The sequence below is a fragment of the Felis catus genome, chromosome D2 (genome assembly GCF_018350175.1).
Source record: "Felis catus isolate Fca126 chromosome D2, F.catus_Fca126_mat1.0, whole genome shotgun sequence".
Lineage (NCBI taxonomy): Eukaryota > Metazoa > Chordata > Mammalia > Carnivora > Felidae > Felis > Felis catus.
The window spans coordinates 50,427,245-50,452,592 of NC_058378.1; the positions used below are offsets into that span (position 1 = coordinate 50,427,245).

Below are 25,348 nucleotides of genomic sequence, written 5' to 3' on the forward strand. Positions count from 1 at the left end.
AGTGTCTGCCTAGTACCAGTTATTCTATTTCTTCAAAAACAGGATGGTTGGTTGTCTTACATGTATGGTAAATGCATAAAATTGAACAGTGGTATTTTTTAATAATGTTTTTTAAATGTTTATTTCTGAGAGAGAGAAAGAGAGAGAGAGAGAGAGAAAGAGAGAGAGACGAGTGGGGGAGATGCAGAGAGAAGCAGGCTCCAGGCTTTGAGCTGTCACCATAGTGTCCCACACGGGGCTCAGACTCACAGGCGTGAGATTATGACCTGAGCTGAAGTCAGACACTTAACCGAGGATGCTCCTTTATTTTTTAATGTTTATTTATTTTTGAGAGAGACAGAGACAGACAGGGAATAGGGGTGGGGCAGAGAGAGGGAGACACAGAATCTGAAACAGGCTTCAGGCTCTGAGCTGTCAGTACAGAGCCCAATGCGGGGCTCGAACTCCGGAATGGTGAGATCACGACCTAGGCCGAAGCCAGACACTGAACCCACTGAGCCACCCAGGTGCCCCATGTCTGACTCTTGATTTTGGCCCAGGTCATGATCTACTGGTTCATGAGATCTCTCTCTCTCAAAATAAATAAATGAACATTAAAAAAAAAATTAACAGTGGGAAAATGTAGTCATTTGAAATTATAAAAGTATTATTTAATCATGATGGAATCTGGAAAAAGAAAAGGAAACTAAATATAAAGATCTCTCTATATACCACTCATGTTAATGGATTTTTACTATACATTACCCTTTTGTTTTTTAATTGTTTATTATTTTGAGAGAGAGAGAGAGAGAGAGAGGGAAAGTGTGAGCAGGAAAGGAGCAGAGAGAGGGGGACAGGGAATCTAAAGTGGGCTCTGTGCTGACAGCAGAGAACCCGATGTCAGGCTTGAACTCATGAACAGTGAGATTGTGACCTGAGCCAAAATTGGACACTTAACTGACTGAGCCACCCAGACGCCCCTATCCATTATTCTTTTGTATCCTGACTTTTTTCACTTAAAAAAAAAAATGGTACAAAGTATGCATTAATATGTCATTGTTCATTACAGTAGGTTGCTGTATGATCGTACCATAATTGAACCAATCTTTTTTGTTTGACTGTTGAGTTGGGTTTCACTTTTCCTTTAATTAAGTACAATCACTATCATAAAACAACAACACTGATAACCATTTTCACAGCCAGAACACTGGGTCCTGGTATAGAAGTATTTCTTCAGTGTAGGTTCTTAGAACCAGGGTTTCAAAGTTAGGATATTTATGGAAATATTTTCAATATCAAATTGAGACATTGAAAGATCTGTAGTTTTGAGAGAGTTTATTGGGTAATTTGTTGTTGAGAAAGTTTAAGTAGAAATCTTAAAAGACTATCAGGCTGTTATGCTATAATATTTTATTACAGATCTATACTGGCCATGTCAAGTGTTAATTGCCTTATTTATTCATTGTCCATATTACATATTTATGCTTTTTCCAGGGTTTTGGAGTTGTTGCTCACCAAATAAGTTTATGTAACATCTCTTTTTTCCATTTTGGAATGTGTTTGGGATTCTCAGTAACTACTCTGTGTAACACTTAGGCTTTAGATCTTGACTAAGTTAAAATCCAGCCTTTACCACTTTCCACAAACCTGGTCCTTACTTTCCCCACCTACAAAGTGTGGATGCTGCTACCACGCTCACATAAGGTTATGTGGATTGAAAGGCATCGAATATGAACTCCCCAGAGTAGTTCCTGGTGGATAATGGATCTTCAGATTTTGTGTCCTTTTTTTTCTTAGTGTAGCCATACAGTGAGACATCTGAGTTACTGTAAGTGTATTTTTAAAATGTAGAGAGGCTTTTCAGATTACTGAGTCTCTGCATACGTAATTTTCAGTGAGAATATTATCATTATTAAAAGGATGCACAATTATAGTCAACTCAAGAGTTATTTTTGAATACTCAGACAGTAATATTTCCCTTGGGATATATTTGTTCTTAGGATTTTAATGTTTATGTTTTAGAAACTGTTGGATTTAATAGAAGACTTGAAAAAAAAACTGATAACTGAAAGAAAGGAAAAGTTAACATTGGAATTTAAAATTCGTGATGAAGTTACACAGGAGTTTACTCAGTATTTAGCTCAGCGGGAAGCTGATTTTAAGTAAGTTACTTCTTTCATGTCCTAGTAAAAATTGAGAATTTTATTTGTACAGAATTTTTTATTTACTTTTTTTATATTAAGTGGCTTCTGAATTCTGACCTCTTCTTTCAGCCTTGAGAGTAGCTGTTGCTAATCTTGACAGTGGTTCTGAATTGTACATGAATGATTTAAATTCTGCTTTTAATTTATAATAAATTTAATCTTAGAAATTTAGTTCTTATTTTATTTACTTTTTTATCATGATAAGTGTACTTATTTTTTTAAACTTTTTTTTATTGTTTATTTTTGAGAGAGAGAGAGAGAGAGAGAGAGAGCGAGGGAGGGGCAGAGAGAGAGAGGGAGACACAGAATCTAAAGCAGGCTCCAGGCTCTGAGCTGTCAGCACAGAACCCGACGCAGGGCTTGAACTCACAGACTGCGAGATCATGACCTGAGCTGAAGTCGGATGCTTAACCGACTGAGCCACCCAGGTGCCCTGATAAATGTACTTATTAATCCCCATCATCTATTTGACCCATGCCCCCTTCCACCTCCCCTCTGGTAACCATCAGTTCTGTATAGTTAAGAATTTGTTTCTTGGTTTGTCTCTCTTTTTTCTTTTTCCTTTGCTCGTTTGTTTTGTTTCTTAAATTCCACATGTGAGTAAGGTCATATGGTAATTTGTGTTTCTCTGACTTATTTAGCTTAGCATTATACCCTTTAGCTCCATTTGTGTTGTTGCATATGGCAAGATTTCATTCTTTTTTATGGCTGAATAATATTCCATTGTTTATATGTGTGTGTGTGTGTGTGTGTGTGTGTGTGTGTGTGTGTGTGTGTACACACCACATCTTTATCCATTTATCTATCAATGGACACTTGGGCTACTTCCATAGTTTGGCTATTATAAATAATGCTGCAGTAAACATAGGGGTGCATGTATCCTTAATCTTACAAATTCAAAACAAAAACACAAAGTTGTGCTTTTATGTTTCCTAATGGGATTAATTTGTGTTATGAAGGGAAACTCTCCTTCAGGAACGAGAGATACTTGAGGAAAATGCTGAATGTCGTTTGGCTATCTTCAAGGATTTGGTTGGTAAATGTGACACTCAAGAAGAACCAGAGAATGAAGATTGTGTCATGAAAGTTGAAAACAAAGTATGTTAACTGAAATATGAAGTCCAGTGAGGTGTTTGATCTGTGTGTAGTGTACCACATCAGTGATGAGAAACACTAATATACTTTAGAATTAAAATACTTACTATGTAGCTTTATTATAATTAAGCATGCTTTGTTAGTAATGTAAGCACAATTAGTTAAATATAGCTATTAGACTAGAGAGAAATTATGTGTCATGTTTGTATCTCCTTTTGTGTTGCTTTTTAGATGTATTGATTGTAGGTAGATTCCTTTTAGCCTCATTTGTGTCCATTTTAAACAATTTTGCTCTGATTAAAGCAAAATCATTTATATGTAAACAGGATTGCTCTTGTTGGCTGATTGACCATTCCCTGCCCTTGAGGAAACATACCCTTCTTCTGCTTCCACTGAAATTGATGTCTTTTGGGGGTTGTTTGATTTTGGTTTTTTTTTTTTTTTTTAATAACTCAGTTTAGTGGCCTGGGATGGTGATGTCCTGGCTCTTGCTGTCAAATCATGTTTATGTATCCTAGACATGGTTTGGCTCTTGGTCTGAGTTGTGATGATGGAGGTTTGTTTCCTTAGCTGTCCCACCAGAGCCCTTATGAGACATTATATAACAAAGTATACCTGAACTGACAGTCATAATTGTTCTAGAAGGATTTCTCACAACTTACGACATTTTTTTTTATGGGAAACTGTGTCTCATGTTCCATAAAATAGTCATGAGTAATGGAACACAGCTTTTTAATAATTAGAGATACTTTGATACAATTTATTGAAAAAAATTCTAAATTGTGAATTTTTTTGCTATGTGTTCTTAAAACTGTCGAAATTAGATAGTGCCACATTGCAAGAGTGAAAGCCACTGTTAACATTAGGCATGTGGTTTTTGCTGTTTTTAGGAAGCACATAATTATGTAGGAATTGAAGATATTATTGATTCCCTTCAAGATGATGTCACTGATATTAAGAAACAGGCTGAAATTGCTCACTTATATATTGCATCTCTTGCTGACCCCCAGGAAGCTATTGCTTGTTTAGAAATAAAGTTTAATCAAGTTAAAGCTGAATTAGCTAAAACCAAAGAAGAATTAATCAAAATCCAGGAAGAGTTAAAAAAGAAAGAAAATGGTAAGTAGATGTATTTTATCCATATTTAGATGTTACAGATGCATAAAAAACATAGTCGGTGAGTAAAACAGATGCTTATTTACGTATTTACTGACTAGAAAATTCTTTGATCTAGGCAACATTTAATATTTTAACATTTTAATGGCTTTGTACTAATTTACTATTAAATTTTTTTGCCTTCATTTACTTTTAGGCTAATATTAATAGAAAGTAGAAAGTGGACCCCTCAAAACCAACAAGAACAACAAACACCAAATGAAGCATTAGTTTTATCAGCAAATTAAGAAATCTTAGGAAATTGTAAAGCTGTGAATTTTGTTCTGTATTTTTTTTTTTTAATTTTTTTTTTTCAACATTTATTTATTTTGGGGACAGAGACAGAGCATGAACGGGGGAGGGGCAGAGAGAGAGGGAGACACAGAATCGGAAACAGGCTCCAGGCTCTGAGCCGTCAGCCCAGAGCCCGACGCAGGGCTCGAACTCACGGACCGCGAGATCGTGACCTGGCTGAAGTCGGACGCTTAACCGACTGCGCCACCCAGGAGCCCCTGTTGTGTATTTTTTATTTTCTGTCATAGTGTGGTAGATTCTGCTCTGGGCTTGTAAGTTTGGGATAGAGTAACTCCTATGGAGTGATTTTAAGTTTGTTACATTGGTGCTCCATTCCAGCTCAGACACACACACACACACACACACACACACACACACTCAATGTCTTGTCATATCTGGTTTTTAAAAGTGTTGGAGGACATGTTCTGCCCTTTTCTGTGTGAAACAAGATGGGTAGAAAATATCATGTAAGTGGTGCCTTTACATTATGAATGTATTTCATACATTACATTATGAAAATACAAAAGCTCTATTTTCCTTTCATCTCTGAAATTACACCAGAAATGTTTCACTATTTAACATAGGTCATTCATTTTTACCTTGGATTGGATTTTGAAAGTGGCTTTTACAGAAACCTTGCCCTCTGGTGGTAGAATTAGTAACTGAGTCCGGGGTGCTTCTAGTGGCTGTGAAAATCATTTTTCCTGACTGTAACACTAGTGTTAGGTCAACTATAGAAGCTTATGTGTCAATGATTATACAGTAATATATTTTTTAGATGCTTATATATTTGTTTTCAATATTCTTATTTTTTCAGAATCAGAAATTAACATAAATTCATTGGTTCAAGAGCTTGAGAAATCTAATAAGGTAATACTTCAAGTTTTATTTTGTCTTGATAAGGAACTTAATAATTAAGCAATTGAAGGAGCATGAATTATGACAAGGTACATTTATTTTAAAGATAATTAAAAAGTGATAAATGAATGCGATTAAAAAAATTGAAAATTATAAGTGCTTTCACTCTCAGGCCTTTTCTTAGTGATAGCATAGAAAGTTTCTTCAGTCTTTCCAGAAGATTTTTATTTATATATAGAAAACACATACACACATCTTTTGAAAAGTTTACACAAATGGGATTAATTAGTTTTGTGTCTTCTTTTCTTCCGTCAAAAGGTGTCTTGGAGATCATGCTGATGTAATTGTACATCAGCACATAAAGATCTGTGTTATTCTTTCGGTGGGTGCATAGTGTTAGTTGGATGCATTTAAATGGTGTTTATTTCACCTAAAATTACTGTTGTAAAATATGGGATATGGCTTGATCAGTGTGCAGCATTGAATTCTGAAGATCTTCGGCACCTTGTATCTTTAGATCAGATAATCATTCCAAGTGGTTGTAGATGGATTTGACATTGATAGGTCTAAATATGAAATTACAAGCATACATGCACATGTAGTGAACTTAGAGCTCTAAACTTGCTATTTTTCCTGACCTTCTCTGGCATGGGTCTTATATCAATTTATATTTATCCTTCTAAAGAGCTAAATATTTTAAGATATGATTAGACATAAATAAGATCTTTGGTATCTAATATCCAGTATTTGAAGAAATAACCAAAATAATGTACTTAGCAGAAGACACTACAGCTAGTGTTTGGATGATTCCTAATCTTTTCCTTTATTTTTTCTAGTTATAAAAATAGTAGATCCTAGTTGTGAAAATTCAGTTATATGTAAAATAGAAAATAAATCCCCCATAATCTTTGTCCTAAATAAAAATGGGAAAACCAAGTGGGTTGGTATCTTTTTTAGACTTTTACTTTATATGTATTTATTTGTATAGAACATTACTGTGTACTCTTTTAAGTGCTTTACATCTCAGAACAACTTTATGATGTAGATACTGTTATTTTTTATTTGTACAGAGACATAAAATAGCTTGCCCAGGATCATACAACTAGAAGGTAGAGAAGCTAGGGTTCAGATTCAGATGGTCTGATTCCAGATTCCTCTTACTCAATTCATTAAATTGCTTTTCTTTTTTTTTTTAATGTAAATATATATTATTTTTAAACAAAAATAAGGTCATACTATGCATGGTGTGTTGCTACTGGTATTTTTACTTCGTTTTAAATTTGAAGGAATTCTAAAATTATATCCTATTTGCATTTTATCTATCCTAGAATATATTTACTAAACATTGCTGTTTTTCTTCTCTTTAAAGACAATACTTATGCAGAATCAAAAAATTCAAGAGTTGGGAGATATGATTGCTCAAAAAGAGGATACAATCAATAAATTTCAAAACCTAAAATTTCATACGGATAACACGTTTATAAGCAGTGTAAGAATTTAACTTCTGTTTGTCTGCCTTACAAATTACATTAAAAAGTCTATGTTTTGGTTCAAAATAAAATAATTTAAAATAGCTCATATAGCTAAAAATAATTTACTAAGAATGTCGAATTGTTTATTTGGGTGTTGAAATTCAGTTTACTCTTGTGCAAATCTGAATTTTTGAGTAACTTGCAGGAGAACATTTGACCTCTTTGAACATAATATCCCACAGACTATGCTGGCAGTACTTTACATGTATGAGAGAGAAGAACACATAGCCCCTTGGAAGGGGAGCTCTGGGGCAAAAGGAACTTCATGTGCTTAGATATCTTCAGATCATAAAGATTTCCATCACTGTATCTATATTTCTGTATCTCTATATAGAACTTTAAATGAAATTCAATGGTGGAGGCTGCCTGGGTGGCTCAGTCGGTTAAGCAACTCACTCTTGGTTTCCATTCAGGTCACAATCTCATGGTTCATGAGTTGGAGCCCCATGCCTACCTCTATGCTGGCAGTGTGGAGCCTCCTTGGGATTCTGTCTCTCCCCTGAACCCACGCATGCGTTCATACTCTTTCTCCAACATGAATAAATGAACATTTTAAAAAAATGAAAATCATTGAAATTAGGGTTTTTTTGTTAGAGGCTTTTTTTTTTTTTATTATATGCATTTTTGCTAATGTTCGTATGCTTAATAATAGCAAGGATATTTTCTTTAAAAAATTACATCATGTATTGTGTGCCATACAAAGCCTTTAAGGGTTTTATACATACAAATTTAGGTAATTTCATATTTAGTTAGTTTAGGATAATCAGCATGCCTTTTAATCCTTTGTTTAAAAAAATGATTTTTGGTTTTATGTTTTTTATTGTAAACTCCTTTAGATTATTTTTTGAATTAAAAAAGTCAGAACATATAGACATAACATAATAGGCTGAGTAAACTAATAGCCAAACCTCTCTGCTTTGTTTGGAGGTGCTTTTGTAGGTCTTTTTCTCTGACCAGATGAGTCAGGGTTGGTGTCTTGTAAAAAGTGACTGTTGACTGTCCTTTGTATGTTTACAGTCAAGGTCCATTACCCACCAATATTCTCTGAATCATCTCAACATTAGGTGGGCTTTTGATACTGCATAGGTATATAAGAAGAGTAGCTTACCTTCTGTCTAATCTCTGGTAGCAGGCCTGTCTTTTGTTATTTATTAGATGCATTATTCAGGCTATCTGACTTTTTTTGTACCTGAACTGGGAAAGACACCCTTGTAATAAGGAAGACAGAAAGGATAAGAAGCATAAAATGGCTTATTTTAGTCAAGAAACACTTGTGAGTGTCTACTGGATGCCAGGTACCTTGTTAGATTTTGAGACTTATATAGGTTAGTAAAACTAGTCCCCTTAATGACTCCTCAGTAAGAGAGAAACCATATAAACATAATTACAATGAAATGTGCAGTGTAGTCACTATATGCAAGAAGCTGAGACTAGGTAGAGGTTTAGGGAATACTTTCTGGAGGTTAAAATGATTTAGTTGAGCCATAAAAGGTGACTAAAATTCAGCCAGTTGAAAGTAGGGGGAGGGGACAGTTTGTAGCTGTGATAGACAAGAAAATAGGCTGGCCTTTCAGGTTTAGGAATCCATGTACAAAGTCATGGAAGTGAGAAGTCTTTCAGTCACTGTAGGAAAGCACAAGCATTTATTCAAGAAGAAAGTTTAAAAGCAAGGAGAGGTGAGAAATGAATCTGGGAGTGGAGGGTTGGGGTAAGATGATGGAAGTCCTTAAATACTGCACTAAAGAGTTTGGATTTTATTTTATGGGCAGTGAGGAGTCGTTAATTTTAAGGAGAGGAGTAGCAAAGTTGATTTTTTATTTTGAGTTATGTATTTGGAAACTTGTAGGATGGGATTGGGATGGAGTTAGACTGGAGGCAGAGAGACCAGAGAAGCATCTTGGAAGAGTCAGGTGATGGTTGATGAGAATTTTGATTAAGGGTCATTGGAAAGTGGTGATAGAGATTAAGAAGAGAAAATGGATTTGTGAAATAAGGGGAGGTAAGACCTTTTGGGACTTGGGGCTTGACTTTTTACAGTAACTGAATTGCTGGGCCTCCAGACTCCCTCAGCACCTTTGTTTGGTTAGTCACCACATGCTTTTGCTCTAATCACTTCATTTGCATTTTAAGTCTTATTTGGTTTGGTGAAGGAAAATACAAAAAAGAAAAAAAAGCCACAGACAGATCACACTGGCGACTACCACTTCGAAGAGAATTATTAGAAATTTAAGGTAGAATTATATTTATTTCTGTAGTATGTTTATTTGTATACCACAGTGTGTCAGTAATGTTTAAGTAATAGTGAGAAAGCACTATAAAATAAGCCATATTCCTAATTTAATAGCCCTTGCCTGTAAATAAACTTTTTAGATGGGTTCTAGATTGTGTTATCAACCAAGTTAAAACAGTGTGCAGTATTGTTCACATAAATATGTAAACAAATGCAAAGTAATTTGGGACTTAGCCTGGATGTGCTGTTAAACTGTTAATCTAGGGTCACTGTTCCAAAGCTTGTCTTGAAAGCAGACTCTTCTGAAAGATAAAAAAGTTTGTCTTGAATGTCGGTTCTTGATCATCCTTCCATCCAAAAGCATACTCTAGGGGCAGAAAAGACTCTTTTCAGTAAATGAGTTGTGGAGGATAGATTTTTTTTTTTTTTTTTTTTTGGTGAAGTTGTATCCTTTGAAGGAGGAAAAAAATGATCATACCATTTTGATAGGTCTAAGAATGAGGAAGGAGCCAACTTGATCCTGTTATGGAGTGTTTGAATGAAAACTCTCAGGCTCTGTCAGCCTTGTGATCTTTCTATTCCAGGATTTTGTTATTTCTCAGTGACACCAGGGGACTAATTGTGAAAACGCGTGGAGGTTTTTCGTCATGACATCCTCCTCTGTTTAGGGATAGCTAAAAAAAACTTCTTAAAAAAAAACCTCATTACTTTGTAATTTAAAAAAGGCATCTCATTTATATCTTCTGAATAAAATGTTTTATTTTATGGTATAAAATGGCATTTTGTTTTTTTCATACACTTTTCCCCCCCCAACATGGATTGCTACCAGCATGTAGGGATTTAAGTAATCTTTGCATTAAAAAAAAAAAAAAAAAAAAAAAAAAAAAAAGTCCCTGCCTTTACCATACTTTTGATTACTTTATAGACCTAACTACTGAGTTTCATCCTTCCTCTTTCTGGAGAACAGTATATTCTATCTTTGTTTTCTGCTAACCTTTTAGGGAGGCATAGTATTTGTGTTACAAAATAAAAATCTAAGTGATTTTTATTGTTTAGATAAACCAGGGGCTCAGTTTTAAAGCTGTATGTGGACTGTATATCTTTATACATAGGCTTAGAAGCTAAGGCCTAAACTATTTTTCTGGGAGTTGTTAGAGATAAGAAGGTGCTGCTTACCTCTGAGAGGCTTTGATTACAAAACAAAACTTGCAGAGTTTCTAGAGGGGGACCTCAAGATTTTAAGTTTAGCCATCTGTAAGAAACAGTTTTGTGGTAGTATTTTTGTATTTTTCTTTTCGAAGCACATTTGGAATGTGACTTAAACGTAAGTGTTTTAGGGTTCTCCAGTTATCCCCATGCAGGTCTAAACTCACTAATGATGAATTTGATTTTCGGTATCAGGGTGAAACTACATGCTTAACTGACTTTAAGATAAGTATTTTTGTTTTCCTTAGAGAGTGTACAAGTTAGTTAATATTACTTATTTGCCAGAGCCGTCAGTTATTTTAGGGTGAGATTTAAGAAATAAATTAGAAAATGTTTCTACATTTGAAAATAAAATTTTTATGATACACCACTGAAACATTTATATAGCTTTTACATGTATTGTAGCTTTCTGTATGTGAACTAATCTTAAATTATTTTATTTTAGGACCAGGCTGGTACCTCTTCTTTAATAACAAGCAATACATTGGCTTATAATGAAACAGTTCAAGTGCTTGAGGATGACAAAACCAAAACCAATTTGGGAAGAAAAAGACAAAATGAAAATGAACTTCAACCAGAAGAACCGCCAGCAAAGAAAGGTACTACTTTCTTTGTCAGCAGGAGGGCTTTCAGAAAGTTAATTCCTAAACCAGTAATGGACAGAGTTGCAAATAGGAAATTTACTTATCTAAGGAAAAAACCTGAGGAAATGTAAATGTCACTGATTTTTATGCTAACATTATAAACTGCCTGGAGGATGGGTGTGCGTATTTACAGTTGTCTTTTATTTTAATAAAATAATTTTAGATACTGTGTTTTTATCACTCTTTTGCATGCCTATGATTCTTTTTACTTCTGTGCTTAATGGTAGTCTTCTTTAATAAATAATTACAGTATCTTTTCATGCCCAAATCTCTCCACACTGTTTTCTCCCTTTGCATTCTTTATTCCTTCTATAAAAGGACATTTGACAGTAAGACTTCGAGCTGAACAGTACCAAAGACAAATGTGCTTGAGTTATTGCATTTACTGTAGAATTACTAAAAAGTGGGTGCATGCTTACTGTATAATGTATGTCTCTGTTTATGTGGAAGAGTATATCAACTTTTATGTTCTAAGAAAATCATTGTTTTTTTGGAAAACTTTTGTAGTATGATACAGGGCGTAAGGGCTTTCTATGAAAGGTTTATAAACTTTAGCAACCTGCCTAGCTGTTTCACCTTGAGAAAAGGGGTAAGTTAAGTCTTAACTTTGATTATTAGCAAAATAAAATAAGTACTACCTGCCTCCTGAGGTTTTCAAAGATGAAGGCAGTGGGTAGTATACCAACATGATAAACCTTATAGAACCTCAGTGAAATGAATGTTTACAAAAGTAAATGCCTTAGAGGATAATATAGCATTAGATATATGGTTTATAGGATGTGTGGTGCTCATGTGAGCTAATAGATCAAGACATAATAAACATATGCCTTCTGTTATGCATTGAAGGAGGGATGCCTTTGCTATGATTTTCCATAGCACACTGTTCCTCTCCCTCTTTCGCTTTGGTCTGTGCCATAGAGTAGCTGAGAACGTAGGATCAGTAGGTCACTAGGAAGTGGAAGTGGCCCGGAGCAAGTAATACACACAGTGGGACTAATCCTAAAGGTAACCTTTTCATGAAGAGTATTTAAGAACTGTAGTTGTTAGGCATAAATAAATAATTTTGATATGGGTAGATTTAAGTAAGTTTATGTAATACAACAAAATATTTTTTTCTCCTTAAATTCACAACCACTTGGCCATTTTTCAGTTTTTTATGTTATTAGAGACTACAAGGAATATATATGTAAGGTACCCTATGAAAATCATAGTTATAACCACCATCTTTCCCCTTTAACTTCTACTAAAATCTCTGGAATAAAATATGTGAGTCCTGTAACCACTAGGATAGGATCAGGGGGTTGATAGTGTTTCATAGATGCATGTTTTCTCTTCTTAAAAAGGAATGCAAAGCAATTTTCCTATGAAAGTGAATTTGCTTGTTTGAGGTCACTGTATCTGTACTTTGGGAAAGCTGGTAACCATGTAAACAGTCTAAGAAATAAGCCTTCAGGTAGCAGTAAAGGAGGCAAACTAGAGACAATAAGTTAACAATAGATACTGAAGAGTTTTTCCCATCTCTGTTGCTTGACTAATACTTTAATTTCTCCCTGACAAGGCAGTTCTGAATATGTTGTATAAATCTTTTGATAGAAAACATTTAAAATTTTCTGGAAGAACAGTATGAGTATCTGAAAAAAAAATCAGGTACAAAACAAATTCGTTTGATTTACCTTATGTTTGTAATTATCCCAGTCTTGAAATATAGTAAAATTAAAAGAACAACATTATTTGATCACAAAAGTTTTATTGAGCTTTCTGTATTCACTTGAGGGTTTAGGGACTATATCCATATGGTATGCGTGACTCAAATTTCTCAACTTAGGATAGATAGGATCTATTTGTGAGTTCTGAATTTCTGATTATTCTCATTTTAAACTTGCTTAGATCCCATCTCTCCTCATGAAGGGTTCAGACAATTTTATAACTTGTCATTTTAAAGGGCAAGAGGATTCTTTTTTTAAAAAAACATTTCTAAGTTATGAAAAAAAAAGTCCAGGACTCTTATCATCCTCATTTAGTTTTTTTCATTAGTCATTTCCACTGATGAAGTCATAGGTATAAATATAGCATGACAAGTAGAGAATTACATGAAATGGGAAGTAAAACAGAAATCTGAACCAGTGGAGACTGGATCATTCCACTTTGGGACGACTTGCCCCAACTTTGTAAAAGGTTAGGAGACACTCAGATGGAAGAATAATATATTGGTTGAAGATTATTTAAAAAAAAAAAAAAAAATCCGTAAGAGGAAGTGGGCTAGTTTGTTGTAAAAATAGGGTAAATCTTTAAGATTCCAGAGTAGCTGGAATCCTTAGAATAAATTAAGAATCTTGAGGCAGTAAATTGGGAAAATGTAACTACAAACATAAGAAAAGCTTCAAAAATAAACTAAGCAGCTTTTAAGATAGTGAGGCTATACAGCAAGGGTAATGCCATGTTTTCCCCACCCTCTATGAGGCAGAGGACACAATGTGAGTTACAGATAATAAAACCTTATTCAGTGTGCTTTTAAAATTAGTCTGTATTAAAGAAAGATCTTGGGATTCCGAAATGAGATTGCACAGTTACCCAAGAGCATTTAGACAATTAGGTGAAGGAAATGAATACGGATTGTATTTGAAAAATAGAAATCTACTGATAAGGCTTGTTTTTGTATCCATACTGTCGAAACTGAGATAGGTGATGTTATTATTTCTGCTTTACATTTGAGGAAGTGGTCTTAGGGTTGGGAGTTTATTGACAGTTATACAGCTAGTGAAGAAGGGTAAGGCAATATCAGAGTTCTCAGAATTTCAACGATTTCCCCCCTAATTTTAGCTATTAAAATAAGGTACTCAGTTTTCAAGTCATTAATTCAGTAGATCTGTAATACAGTTATACTTTAAAATTGTTCTTTAAGGTTTGGGATGTCCACCTTAAGTGTCTCATTATGTGATTTCCTTCCCTCTGTCCCATGTTATAATGATAACAAAGACTTGTAGTAGAAAATTTAGATAATACTGAAAGTTATAAAAAGAAGAGAAATAACTGGTAATCCTGCTCAGGTAGCTACCATCTATTTTGGCATGCTTCCTTTGCTAACTCTTTCTGCATTAATTTAAGGAACTATAATTTTTACATCAATGGGCTTATGTGGGTGTATGTTTTGCAACCTGTTTTTTCTTTTTCACTCAATGCCCTGTTTCTGTTTCTCATTAAAAGTTTGCTTTCATATTTTTTGTATGTTTTAATATTGGCCTATAGGGTAATTTTTTGGTTTTATTAATGTTTGCTAGATTAATAACAGTTTTCTTATTTTTAAAGGACCTATCCACGTAACTCCAACTGAAGATGAAAAGAAAAGTGAAGAAGTGCAGAAGACCATTTCAGAAGATGAGGAAGGCATTAGAATTTTACAAGAAAATAATGAAGAACTGAAAACATGTCTACTCACGGCTGAGAATGAACTTAAAAATGAAAAGGAAGAAAAAGCAGAATTAAACAAAAAGATCATTAGTTTGCAGCAGGAACTTTCTTTTTCTGAAAAGAAGAGTTTGACTTTAAATATTGAGGTCCAGCAAATTCAGTCAAATTATGATAATGCAATTTCTGAATTACATGTGCTGAGAGGTATAAATCAAGAACAGGAGGAAAAGATTGAGAAATTGTCAAAGGAAATAGAAACCGCTAGAAAAAATATCACAACTAATGTTTCACAAATAAAAGCAATGCAAGCAAAAATAGATGAACTACGAATGCTTGATTCAGTTTCTCAGATCGCAAACATAGATTTACTCAATCTCCGGGATCTGTCAAGTGGCTTTCAAGAGGATAATTTACAGAATACACAGTTACACCTTTTAGATAATGATGGTTTGGTAAGTAAGCAGGTTAACGAATATCATATTCAAGAACTCGGTAGGGAAAGTTCTTTCCACTCTAGTATTGAGGCCATTTGGGAAGAGTGTAAGGAGATTGTAAAAGCCTCTTCCAAAAAAAGTCATCAGATCCAGGAATTGGAACAACAGATAGAAAAATTACAGGCAGAATTAAGAGGCTGTATGGATGAAAACAATAGGCTAAAAACAGAGGAGAGGGAGAATAAAAATCAAGGTGACCTACTGAAAGAAAAGGAAAATCTTATACAACAGCTGAAACAAGAATTGCAAGAAAAAAACATTTCTCTTGATGTTCAAGTACGGCATGTAGTTGAAGGGAAGAGAGCACTTTCAGAACTTACACAAGATGTTACTTGCTATAAGATGAAAATAAAGGAACTTAAAGCAATCTTAGAAACTCAAAAAGATGAATGTAGTCGTTCAGCCAAGTTAGAACAAGAAATATTGGAAAAGGAATCTATCATCTCAAAGCTAGAGAGAAGTCTGAAGGAATTCCAAGCAAATCTTCAGGATTCTATTAAAAACACCAAAGATTTAAGTGAAAAGGAAATCAAGTTGAAAGAAGAAATCACACAATTAACAAATAATTTGCAAGATGCAAAGCATTCACTTCAGTTAAAGGAAGAAGAAAATGAAACCAACCGGCAAAAAGCAGAAAAGTAAGATAAATGTTATTAAAAATATTTAAAAATGTGCAAAGCATTTATTTTATTGGTTTTCCTATGTAGCTTTTAAATAATAGATGGGCATAACTTAATCTAATACAATATAGCATGTATGATGAGTAAAGAACTTGAACTTTGTTCAAATAGACCTTTGGAACCCAAAGTTATGTGCAAAAATCTGTTTATAAAATCACATGAAATCCTCTCTGAAGGACTCATTGGACATTCCAGGTTTGTGAAAATAGAGAATTTGGTAGATCGTTAGCAGTTACACATATGATCTTATGTGTCTAGTGGTGGTCACTATAGAACATGATTTGTGTTCTTTAGGTTGAAAGAGGAGCTCTCTGCAAGCTCTGCTCTTACCCAGAATCTGAAAGCAGATCTTCAGAGGAAGGAAGAAGACTATGCTGAGCTGAAAGAGAAACTGGCTGATGCGAAAAAACAGATTGAGCAAGTACAGAAAGAGGTAGGTTATTTGAAAAGTTGTATGGCCAACTTAAATAACAAAGATTGTTTCCCTTCCATAGCACATTTTTTAGACACAGATTTTAGAATGAAACAGAACATTTACCAACTCCATAATTTTTCTTAAAATGCTGAGAAAACTTATTTCACAGAAGAAAATTTAGCCAGCTTCAACAAACAGGAATGTTCAACGTTAAGAAAAATATGTGGGGGAGGTTGATGGGGAAATAGGTAAAATAGGTGAGGGGGATTAAGAGTCCACTAATCATCATAAGCACGGGGTAATGTGTAGAATTGCTGAATCGCTACTTTGTACACCTGAAACTAATATAACTGTATGTTAATTATCCTGGAATTAAAATTAAAAACTTAATAAATCTCAAAAAAAGAAAAAAATGTGCCTCATATAGGATTAGAATCTTTTTTTCTTTTAAGCATTGCCAAGTTCAAGTTCCCCCAGAAGTAAAAATGAAACTTGTTTGCAGATAATATTCATAAGTGTATGCAGTATAGTTGTAACAAGTTTTTATTAGTTTAATATTAAAATAGGAAATGTAATCACTGATTGCAAGTACAAAATACACAAAAGTATATACAGTGAGAAAAAAAACTCCCTCCTTCCTAGCCATCAAGTTTCTCTCCAAGGCATCAAACGATACCAGTTACTTTCTCTTTACTTCTTCCTCTCTCTAGCCTTCTTTCTTCTCTTTCTGTAAAAAAAAAAAAAAAAACATGAAAATATCCTATAGACACTGTTGTGAATCTTAGTTTCTTCACTTAATAGTGCATCTTGGCTGTCTTCTCATATCAGGATAATGTCAAGAATCTCCAGGGGCTCCTGGGTGGCTCAGTCAGTTGAGTGTCCGACTTCCACTCAGGTCATGATTTCATGGTTCAAGGGTTTGAGCCCCACGTTGGACTCTGTGCTGACAGCTCAGAGCCTAGAGCCTGCTTCGGATTCTGTGTTTGTCTCTCTTTCTGTCCCGCCACCCTCACACTCTGTTTCTCTCTCTCAATAGTAAATAAACATTTAAAAAAAAAAAAAAAAAAAAGAATCTCCAAATGAACTATTTTATGACTACAAACTGTATTTGCCATTAGTTAATTGGTCCTGTATTATTAGACAATTCACATAATTTTGTCTTCTGCTGATTGAGCTTATGCAGCAAAGTCATTTGAACATTTACAAGAAATTCTGTGATACATAAATTCCCAAAAGTAGAATTTATGATTCACTGGTTTGTGCATTTGTAATTTTGATGCATTTGTAATTTTGATACTCTCAATGCCAATTTGTAAGCCAGAGGTAATTATGAGAATAAGAGAATATTTTTTCCACCCTAATCCACAAAGTAGTATTTTATCATACTTTTTGATATTTACTAATTTGACAGGTAAAGTATATATCTCACAGTAATTTAATTTGCATTTTTCTAATTATGAGTGAGCATCTTTTTGTTTAAAAGCCATTTATATTTTTTTCTATGAACTGTGTATTCATATCTTTGGCCTTTTAATTTTGGTTATTGATTTTTCTGTTTTTTTCAATTATTTTTGCTTTATAGGGCTTATTACATATTTAGGAAATTAGCCTTTTTAAAGATATGAATTGAAGACCCCTTCTCATTGCTGTTTTTCTTAATAGGGTTCTTTTTTTGCCTTAGAGCAAATTTTGATTTTCATGTATTTAAATTTATTTATTTTTCTTTCATGACTTCTTGATTTTGTCTTGTACTTAGAGTTTTTCTAAAGCTGAAAGTTGTTTTTTTTAATAAATGTGGTTTTCTTTGTTTTTTTTTTTTAATTTTAAGCTTTTTATTTTTAAGTAATCTCTACACCCAATGTAGGGCTTGAACCCATAACCCCAAGATTGAGAGTTGCATGCTCTCCCAACTGAGCCAGCCAGGCACCCCTGAAAGCTGAAACAATTTTTAATTTTTTTTATTATTATTTTTTTAATGTGTATTTATTTTTGAGAGAGACAGAGACAGTGCGAGCAGGGGAGGGGCAGAGAGAGAGGGAGACAGAGAATCTGAAGCAGGCTCCAGGCTCTGAGCTGTCAGCACAGAGCCCGACATGGGGCTCGAACTGATGAATTGTGAAATCATGACCTGAGCCAAAGTTAGGTGCTCAACTGACTGAGCCACCCAGGTGCCCCAAAGCTGAAACGGTTTTAAAGAATTATTTTTTATTATTACTTCGAGTTAGTTAAAAAGAATACTTAAATGTGTCTGGTCTGAAGAAATTGATATAGCAAATGCTTGTGGGCCCCATCCCTACTTATGCTTCCTACCTCCATAGAAGTTACTACATTGAACGTTTTGTGTTTAATCTTTCTTACCTTCTAAAAATATAATTTAAAACCATATTTATTCTTTATCTTTAAGTATATTGTATTTTTCTGAGACTTTTTATTTTTCACATCATATTTCTGAGATTCATTTATGTATATTGTAATAATCACTTTTACTGCTGTATAATACACCCTTGTGTGACCTTCTGCTATTTATTTATCCATTCGCCTATTGCCATTTAGGTTTGTTTTTTTTTTATGTTTTTTGCTGTAGAAGCAGCATTCCTCTTTTATACATGCCTGTGCATATACTTGTGTGAGAGTTTCTATTCCAAGGGGTGGAATTGTTGCTTCAGACAATGTGAAGGGGTATTATTGCCATTTGGAATTGCATTCCTCTGATAATTAATGAAGTCCAGCATCTATTCACGTGTTTATTGGCTATTTGTCTGTTCTGGTTACTAACTGCTCTGTGAAATCATTTGTTAATATTTTCTCTTAATTGTGCTTTTTTTTTTTTTTAAATTAGTGTGTAGTATTTCTTTATTCTTGATTCTTTGTCAGTTAAATATGTCACAAATATCTTCTGTTTTGTCGTCTTTTGATGATTGAAGTTCTTTATTTAAAATCTTTTTTTTAATATTTATTTTTGAGAGAGAGAGAGAGAGAGACAGGCAGGGCACAAGTGGGGGAAGGGCAGAGAGAAAGGGAGACACAGAATCCAAAATAGGCTCCAGGCTCCAAGCTGTCAGCATAGAGCCCGACGTGGGGCTCAAACCCACAAACCGTGAGATCATAACCTGAGCCGAAGTCACACACTTAACTGTCTGAGCCTGAAGTTCTTTATTTTAATAGTTTTATTTTTTACCATTCTTTTGAAAACCAGACCACTTCATTTTTCAAATGTACTTAAAAGCCAGCATCTGTCAGTGCTCTACTTATTTCTATGATTCTTATTTTCACTCAGTTTTTATCTCTGTATTTCGTAACTTTTTTTTTTTTGCTAGTTCTTCAATGCATTTAAAAAGATTAAATTTATTTTTTTTTCATCCAGTATATATATATTTTTTCAACAGAGGATTGGTTAGTTTATTCTAAACCATTTGAAATTGAAGTTCTGGAATAGTTTATTATTTAATGTAAAAAAATGCCCGTAATAAGATAGCATTAATGTAAATTAAAAATGAATAAAAAAGTTAGAATGGATATGGACTTTCTGATTAAATAAGCAACAATTTTCATGACCATTAGGTCTGTCTAGTAAAGAAAAGGAAGGGGGAGAGAAGCTCTTGCTATGGACCCAGTTCCCCTCTGCACTTTTTTGGATAGAGGTTCTTTTCTTTCTCTGCCAGCTCCTTAAGCACTGTGATGCCTGGAAGCTTTGGCCTAAGTTCTGTTTCTTCATTTATAGTGATTTGTAGAGATGTGTAAATTGTATTTCTCATTGTTTCATCAGCACAATTTATAATTTATAAAGTTTTCAGAATCATCAGTATAAATAGCAGGATTCTGATTTAAGTACAAAGAGCTAAGCTTTCATGATAATATGGGAAAATGCTTGTGTTATAATATTAAATAATAGAAGATGAACCCAATTTTAAATTTTTTTTTTTCAATGTTTATTTATTTTTGGGACAGAGAGAGACAGAGCATGAACGGGGGAGGGGCAGAGAGAGAGGGAGACACAGAATCGGAAACAGGCTCCAGGCTCTGAGCCATCAGCCCAGAGCCTGACGCGGGGCTCGAACTCACGGACCGCGAGATCGTGACCTGGCTGAAGTCGGACGCTTAACCGACTGCGCCACCCAGGCGCCCCGAACCCAATTTTATATATAGTCAAACCTTGAACAGATAAATTTGAGCTGTGCAGGTCCACTCTTTTCTTTTCTCTAGCTTTACTTTATTGTAAGAACACAGTATATAATACATATAACATACACATGTGTTCATTGACTTTATGATATTGGTAAGGCACGTGGTCAGGTTTTTGGAAAGTCAAAAGTAATATGTCGGGGCACCTAGGTGGCTCAGTCGTTAAGTGTTCGACTCCTGGTTTTGGCTCAGGTCATGATCTCACAGTTCATGAGTTCGAGCCCTGTGTCAGGCTCTGTGCTGAAAGTGTGAAGCCTGATTGGGATTTCAATCTCCCTCTCTCTCTGACTCTCCCTGGCTTGCTCTCTCTTTGCTCTCTCTTTCTCTCTCTCTCAAAAATTAAATAAGTAAACATAAAAATATTAAAAAGTAATACGTCAATTTTTGACTGCATAGAAGATATGTATCCCTAACCTCTGCATTGTTCAAGGGTCAAGTGTATATGGTAAGATTAAAAGTTTGTGAACAATCTGCATTAAAATATAGACTGCAAGGAAATATATAAAAATATTACATATTTTTATTAACTTAGGCAGTGGCATAGGTAACTCTTTTAAACCTCTATTGTTGCATTTATTAATATCTTATAGTATGTATTCATTATAATAAGGGAAATATAACAACGTTTTTAATCAGTGGAAGGAAAATATAAATCATACCACCATAGGTAAAATGTAAAAACCTATGGAGTTTCATATAAGTATATACAGAAAGTTTCGAAGTTACGTGACAAATATTTTAATGGTAGATGAGGAATGTTAGACAGTAAAGATGACCTAAACTATAATTAGATAATAGGAAAATTCTTAGATCAGTAAGCTAAAAGCAATGTGGTATAATTTGGAAAAGCATTTGTTCGTTACTCAGAAGATTTGGATCCTTCGCTTTCTAGACACGTAACTTCCTGGTTTAAGATACTATTTCTCAGCACCATGATTATCAGTAAGCATTCTCAAGGATGGTATAATTAACTTCTATTCACATGGAACCAGTTACTTAATAGTTCATTTTTCTAATTAAATAATAGCTCCTTTTTCTAATTAAAAACTTAATTGTATATATTATTTGGAAATATTTCTTAACATTTCTCATTTCTCTCTTCTGTTTAAGCATGACCACTCTTACCAGTCCATCTATGTTTTTTTAGATCTTTGTGTATGCATTTGACTTAATATATGTATGTAACTGCTGTGTATGCTTGTATGTGTCTATTTTTATAAATGGAATCATGTATATATAAATATTGCTTTTTAACTCTAGTTTTGAGATTTTTTTTCACACCACTATTTACAAGGGTATCTCTTTTATGTTTTATTGTATAGATGACCACTGTTACCCTAATGATGGTTATTAAGGGTATTTTTTCTTTTTCAAAATAATATGTAGTGTCAATGTAAGTAATAATAATGACAACAACAATAATAGCTTACTCTGGGTCAGTCATTCTGAGTTTACATATAACATCTCATTTAATTCTCAGACATATTAGGGGTAGGCATTGTTTTTAACTTCCATTTAATGGATAAGGAAACATGTACTGAGAGATCTAACTTGTCCAAGTTCACTTAGCTAACAAATGGTAGAGCCAGGATGGAAAGTAAGGTGGTCCTTATGTGCATATTGGTGCAGCACACAGTCTTTATTTCTTGTTGGCTGATAGTTTATGGCTGTAAAATTGGTAAGGATGGTTTTATTACTCTAAGTCCCATATTTTTTAAACAAAATAAAAATAATAAATATTATTAATGTATGATTATAAAGGTAATATGTATCTATTGTGTAGTAAATTTGGAACATTCAGAAAGCCTAAAAAGAAATGTAAAAATTCCCTGAAACCAAACCACTCAGAGCTACTATTATGGTATTTCCATGCTTTTTATGAAGGGGAGCTTTTTTCAGTTTATAGCCTTCATTTTATGAGCTCTCTAGGATTGGTAGAGAATTGTGGAATTATGTTACCAGTAATCAAAAATCAGTTGACCTTCACTTGCGTGGATAACTTTTGATCTTATGATTGTTCCATTTTCATCCTCTGTGGGCCATTGTTAGCTTTTAAAGTATTTCTTGTATTACTGATCCCATTACTCAGTAAACCTTGGAAACCTGAGCCAGTATTTTCCTCATAGAGTATCTCTATTGATTTTTCTGTGATAATGATTTTGCTGTTGCAAGGTGCTATGTTGATTCTTTTTTAGAGCACTTAGAGAATTTGAAATTCTTAAAATATTATAAGAAGAAAGTGATCTTTTCATATGCACTCTCCTTTAGTGTATTAAGACATTTCCTATAATTTGAAGCCATATCATAGTCTGTTAGACTCTGTAATTTTTCTAATGGGTTTTAAAGGATACGAATCTTTGAACCAGTGGCCATGAATTTTAAACAACAAAAAGCAGTATTATAAAAAACATTTAATTTGTTTTATAAACATTACTTTGTAGGTATCTGTAATGCGTGATGAGGAGAAATTGCTGAGAATGAAAATCAATGAACTGGAGAAAAAGAAAAACCAGTGTTCTCAGGAAATAGATATGAAACAGCGAACCATTCAGCAACTCAAGGTAACAGTTTTGTTTTTAAAATAGTTTAAGTAGATTTTGTTGGTGTATTTTAGTATCTACTTAAATGTATCCATTCTTACAACAAATTCTCTTTTGGCTATTTCTGGAATCTAAAATTTTTTTTAATTACTTAAAATTAAGTATGGCCATAGTGATTTGCTTCTAATGAATAGAGTACGGAAAGGAAAAGGTAGTATCTTTACAGTAGAGAAACCTGGCAGGTAGCACCTTAACCAGGTGTTCAAGAATAGCGTCACCAGTAGTAAGTCATGTTGAGACCATGTGCTTCCTGATAGGATGTGTCCAGAAGGGCAGGGCCATCTCATGTGGTATTTTCCCCCCAAATCCATAATCTCAGTTTAATTAGGAGAAAACATCAGACAAACCCAAACTGAGGATGTTCTACAAAATACCCGACCGGTAAAAAGTGTCAAGGTTATTAAAGAAAAAGATTACCAAGGAATTCTCACAGAATAGAGGAGACTAAGGGGAAATGATTGCTAAATGCAATCTTTGATCCTGTATGGGATCCTAGAAGAGAAAAAGGATGTCACTGGAGAAACTGGTGAAATCCAAATAAAGTCTGTAGTGTTCATTAGCATTATTGCATCAGTGCTAATTTCTTTTTTCATACAAAGATGATTTTTTCCATATTTTAAATAATAGAGAATGGAGACTCAACTGCTCATTCTTCTGTCCAGTGTTTTGCAATTTTTAAATAAATGTACTTTGATAATGTAAGAGTTAACATTAGGGGAAGCTACGTGGAGGTTATACAGGAGATCTCTTCTATCTTTGCAACTCTTTTGTGAATCTAAAATCATTTCAAAATAAAAAGTAAAAAGAAAGTGAAGCTCATGTTCTAAAAAAAATATTTTTCAAAAGGACACTTAAAAAGCAAAATCCCTTTATAAGTGATTATATTTTGCTTGACATCAATTAAGTGGATTGGGCAACAATAAAAAGAATGGATGTGTTGTATTCTTTGCATGTTTGCTTTTAAATGAAGCAAACCAATGAATATTCAGATATAAACACATGATTTAAATTTTTTTTAATGTTTATTTCTTGAAAGAGAGAGAGAGAGAGAGAGAGAAACAGGGCATGAGCAGGGGGAGGGCCAGAGAGAGAGAGGGAGACACAGAATCTGACGCAGGCTCTAGGCTCTGAGCTGTCAGCACAGAGCCCGAGGCGAGGCTGGAACTCACAAACGGTGTCATGACCTGAGCCGAAGTCAGATGCTCAACTGACTGAGCCACCCAGGTGCCCCAACACATGATTTAATTTTTAACTGAATGTAATCCTAATAAAGCAGTCTGTACTTTCATAATAGGATTCAGAGATTCCCAGATTCTGTAATGATTCATTGTAAAATTTATAAAGTAAGGAGATAGTGTTGACACTGAATGAGACAGGGAATGAAGGATTACCAGATAGGTTAAAACTAGAATTGGAAGATTTCCAGTGTCCATAATTTAGTCTTGCCTTTGTGGCTCCTGTTATTTTTTTCAAACTTCCCAGCTACTTTCTATGTAGAGGGTTTGGAGGACCCTATTTTTTTAGCTTTTTAAGTTTATTGATAGGGAACTTTTTCTTATGGTTTTCCTTGTTCCTTCTATTGTTAAATGTATAGTGAGCCTCCATATCCTCATTTCTACTTTTTTGGTGTATAAGAGAAACCTGGTAGCTTAAAATATTGAGTAAATAAAATGACTGGGCAGTAACTTTGAGGTAGATTAAAGGTATCAAGTTGTTTTTGTTTTTGTTTTTCTTATTACTACTCTCACCCTGCTTTCTCCAAGGTGAAAAAACTTGGAAGTTTGAGACTAGTAATCAGCCTTGTAGGAGAGAGATTTCAAACCCAACATTGAACCTTATTTTTAAATCCCAATATTAAATATTGGTGTGCATTTTAGTTACATTTGCATTTAATTCCTGTTGTTTCATTTTGCAGGAGCAGTTAAATAATCAGAATGTGAAAGAAGCTATACAACAGTATGAGAGAGTATGCAAAGGTCAGGAGCAAATCTCTATTTCCGGTACTAAAATAACTGCATAACAATTGATTTAGCATTTTCCTCTGAAAATTATAAAGTAAGGTCAACATAGGACGTAACTGTATCAAAGGAGAAAAGCATTGATTTTTGTTTGTTTGTTTGTTTGTTTGTTTTGAGAGAGAGAGAGCACAAGCAGGAGAGGGGCAGAGAGAGAAAGGGAGAGAGAATCCCAAGCAGTCTCTGTGCAGTCAGCACAGAGCCTGATGCAGGGCTCGAATTCACGATACCATGAGATCATGACCTGCGCCAAAATCAAGAGTCCCAGACACTTAACCAGCTGAGCCACCCGGGCGCCACAGAAAAGCATTGATCCTAATAAGTAACTTGTCAACATAAAGTTTATTCTTAGAAAAA

General features: G+C 34.1%; 1 protein-coding gene across 3 annotated transcripts in view; it reads left to right on the forward strand.

Moving 5' to 3' along the window:
* Positions 1 to 25,348, forward strand: part of KIF20B (kinesin family member 20B) — a 73,367-nt gene that overhangs the window by 19,146 nt on the left and 28,873 nt on the right. For 2 of the 3 annotated variants that reach the window (XM_023240705.2, XM_023240706.2), the window contains exons 15-24: positions 2,002 to 2,141; positions 3,143 to 3,281; positions 4,169 to 4,397; positions 5,545 to 5,597; positions 6,955 to 7,074; positions 10,999 to 11,152; positions 14,504 to 15,737; positions 16,074 to 16,212; positions 22,818 to 22,937; positions 24,892 to 24,952. In XM_023240705.2, coding sequence (XP_023096473.2) covers positions 2,002 to 2,141; positions 3,143 to 3,281; positions 4,169 to 4,397; positions 5,545 to 5,597; positions 6,955 to 7,074; positions 10,999 to 11,152; positions 14,504 to 15,737; positions 16,074 to 16,212; positions 22,818 to 22,937; positions 24,892 to 24,952 — 2,389 coding nt within the window. The remainder of the gene's footprint in view (positions 1 to 2,001; positions 2,142 to 3,142; positions 3,282 to 4,168; positions 4,398 to 5,544; positions 5,598 to 6,954; positions 7,075 to 10,998; positions 11,153 to 14,503; positions 15,738 to 16,073; positions 16,213 to 22,817; positions 22,938 to 24,891; positions 24,953 to 25,348) is intronic. The other variant, XM_023240707.2, reaches the window with a different exon arrangement.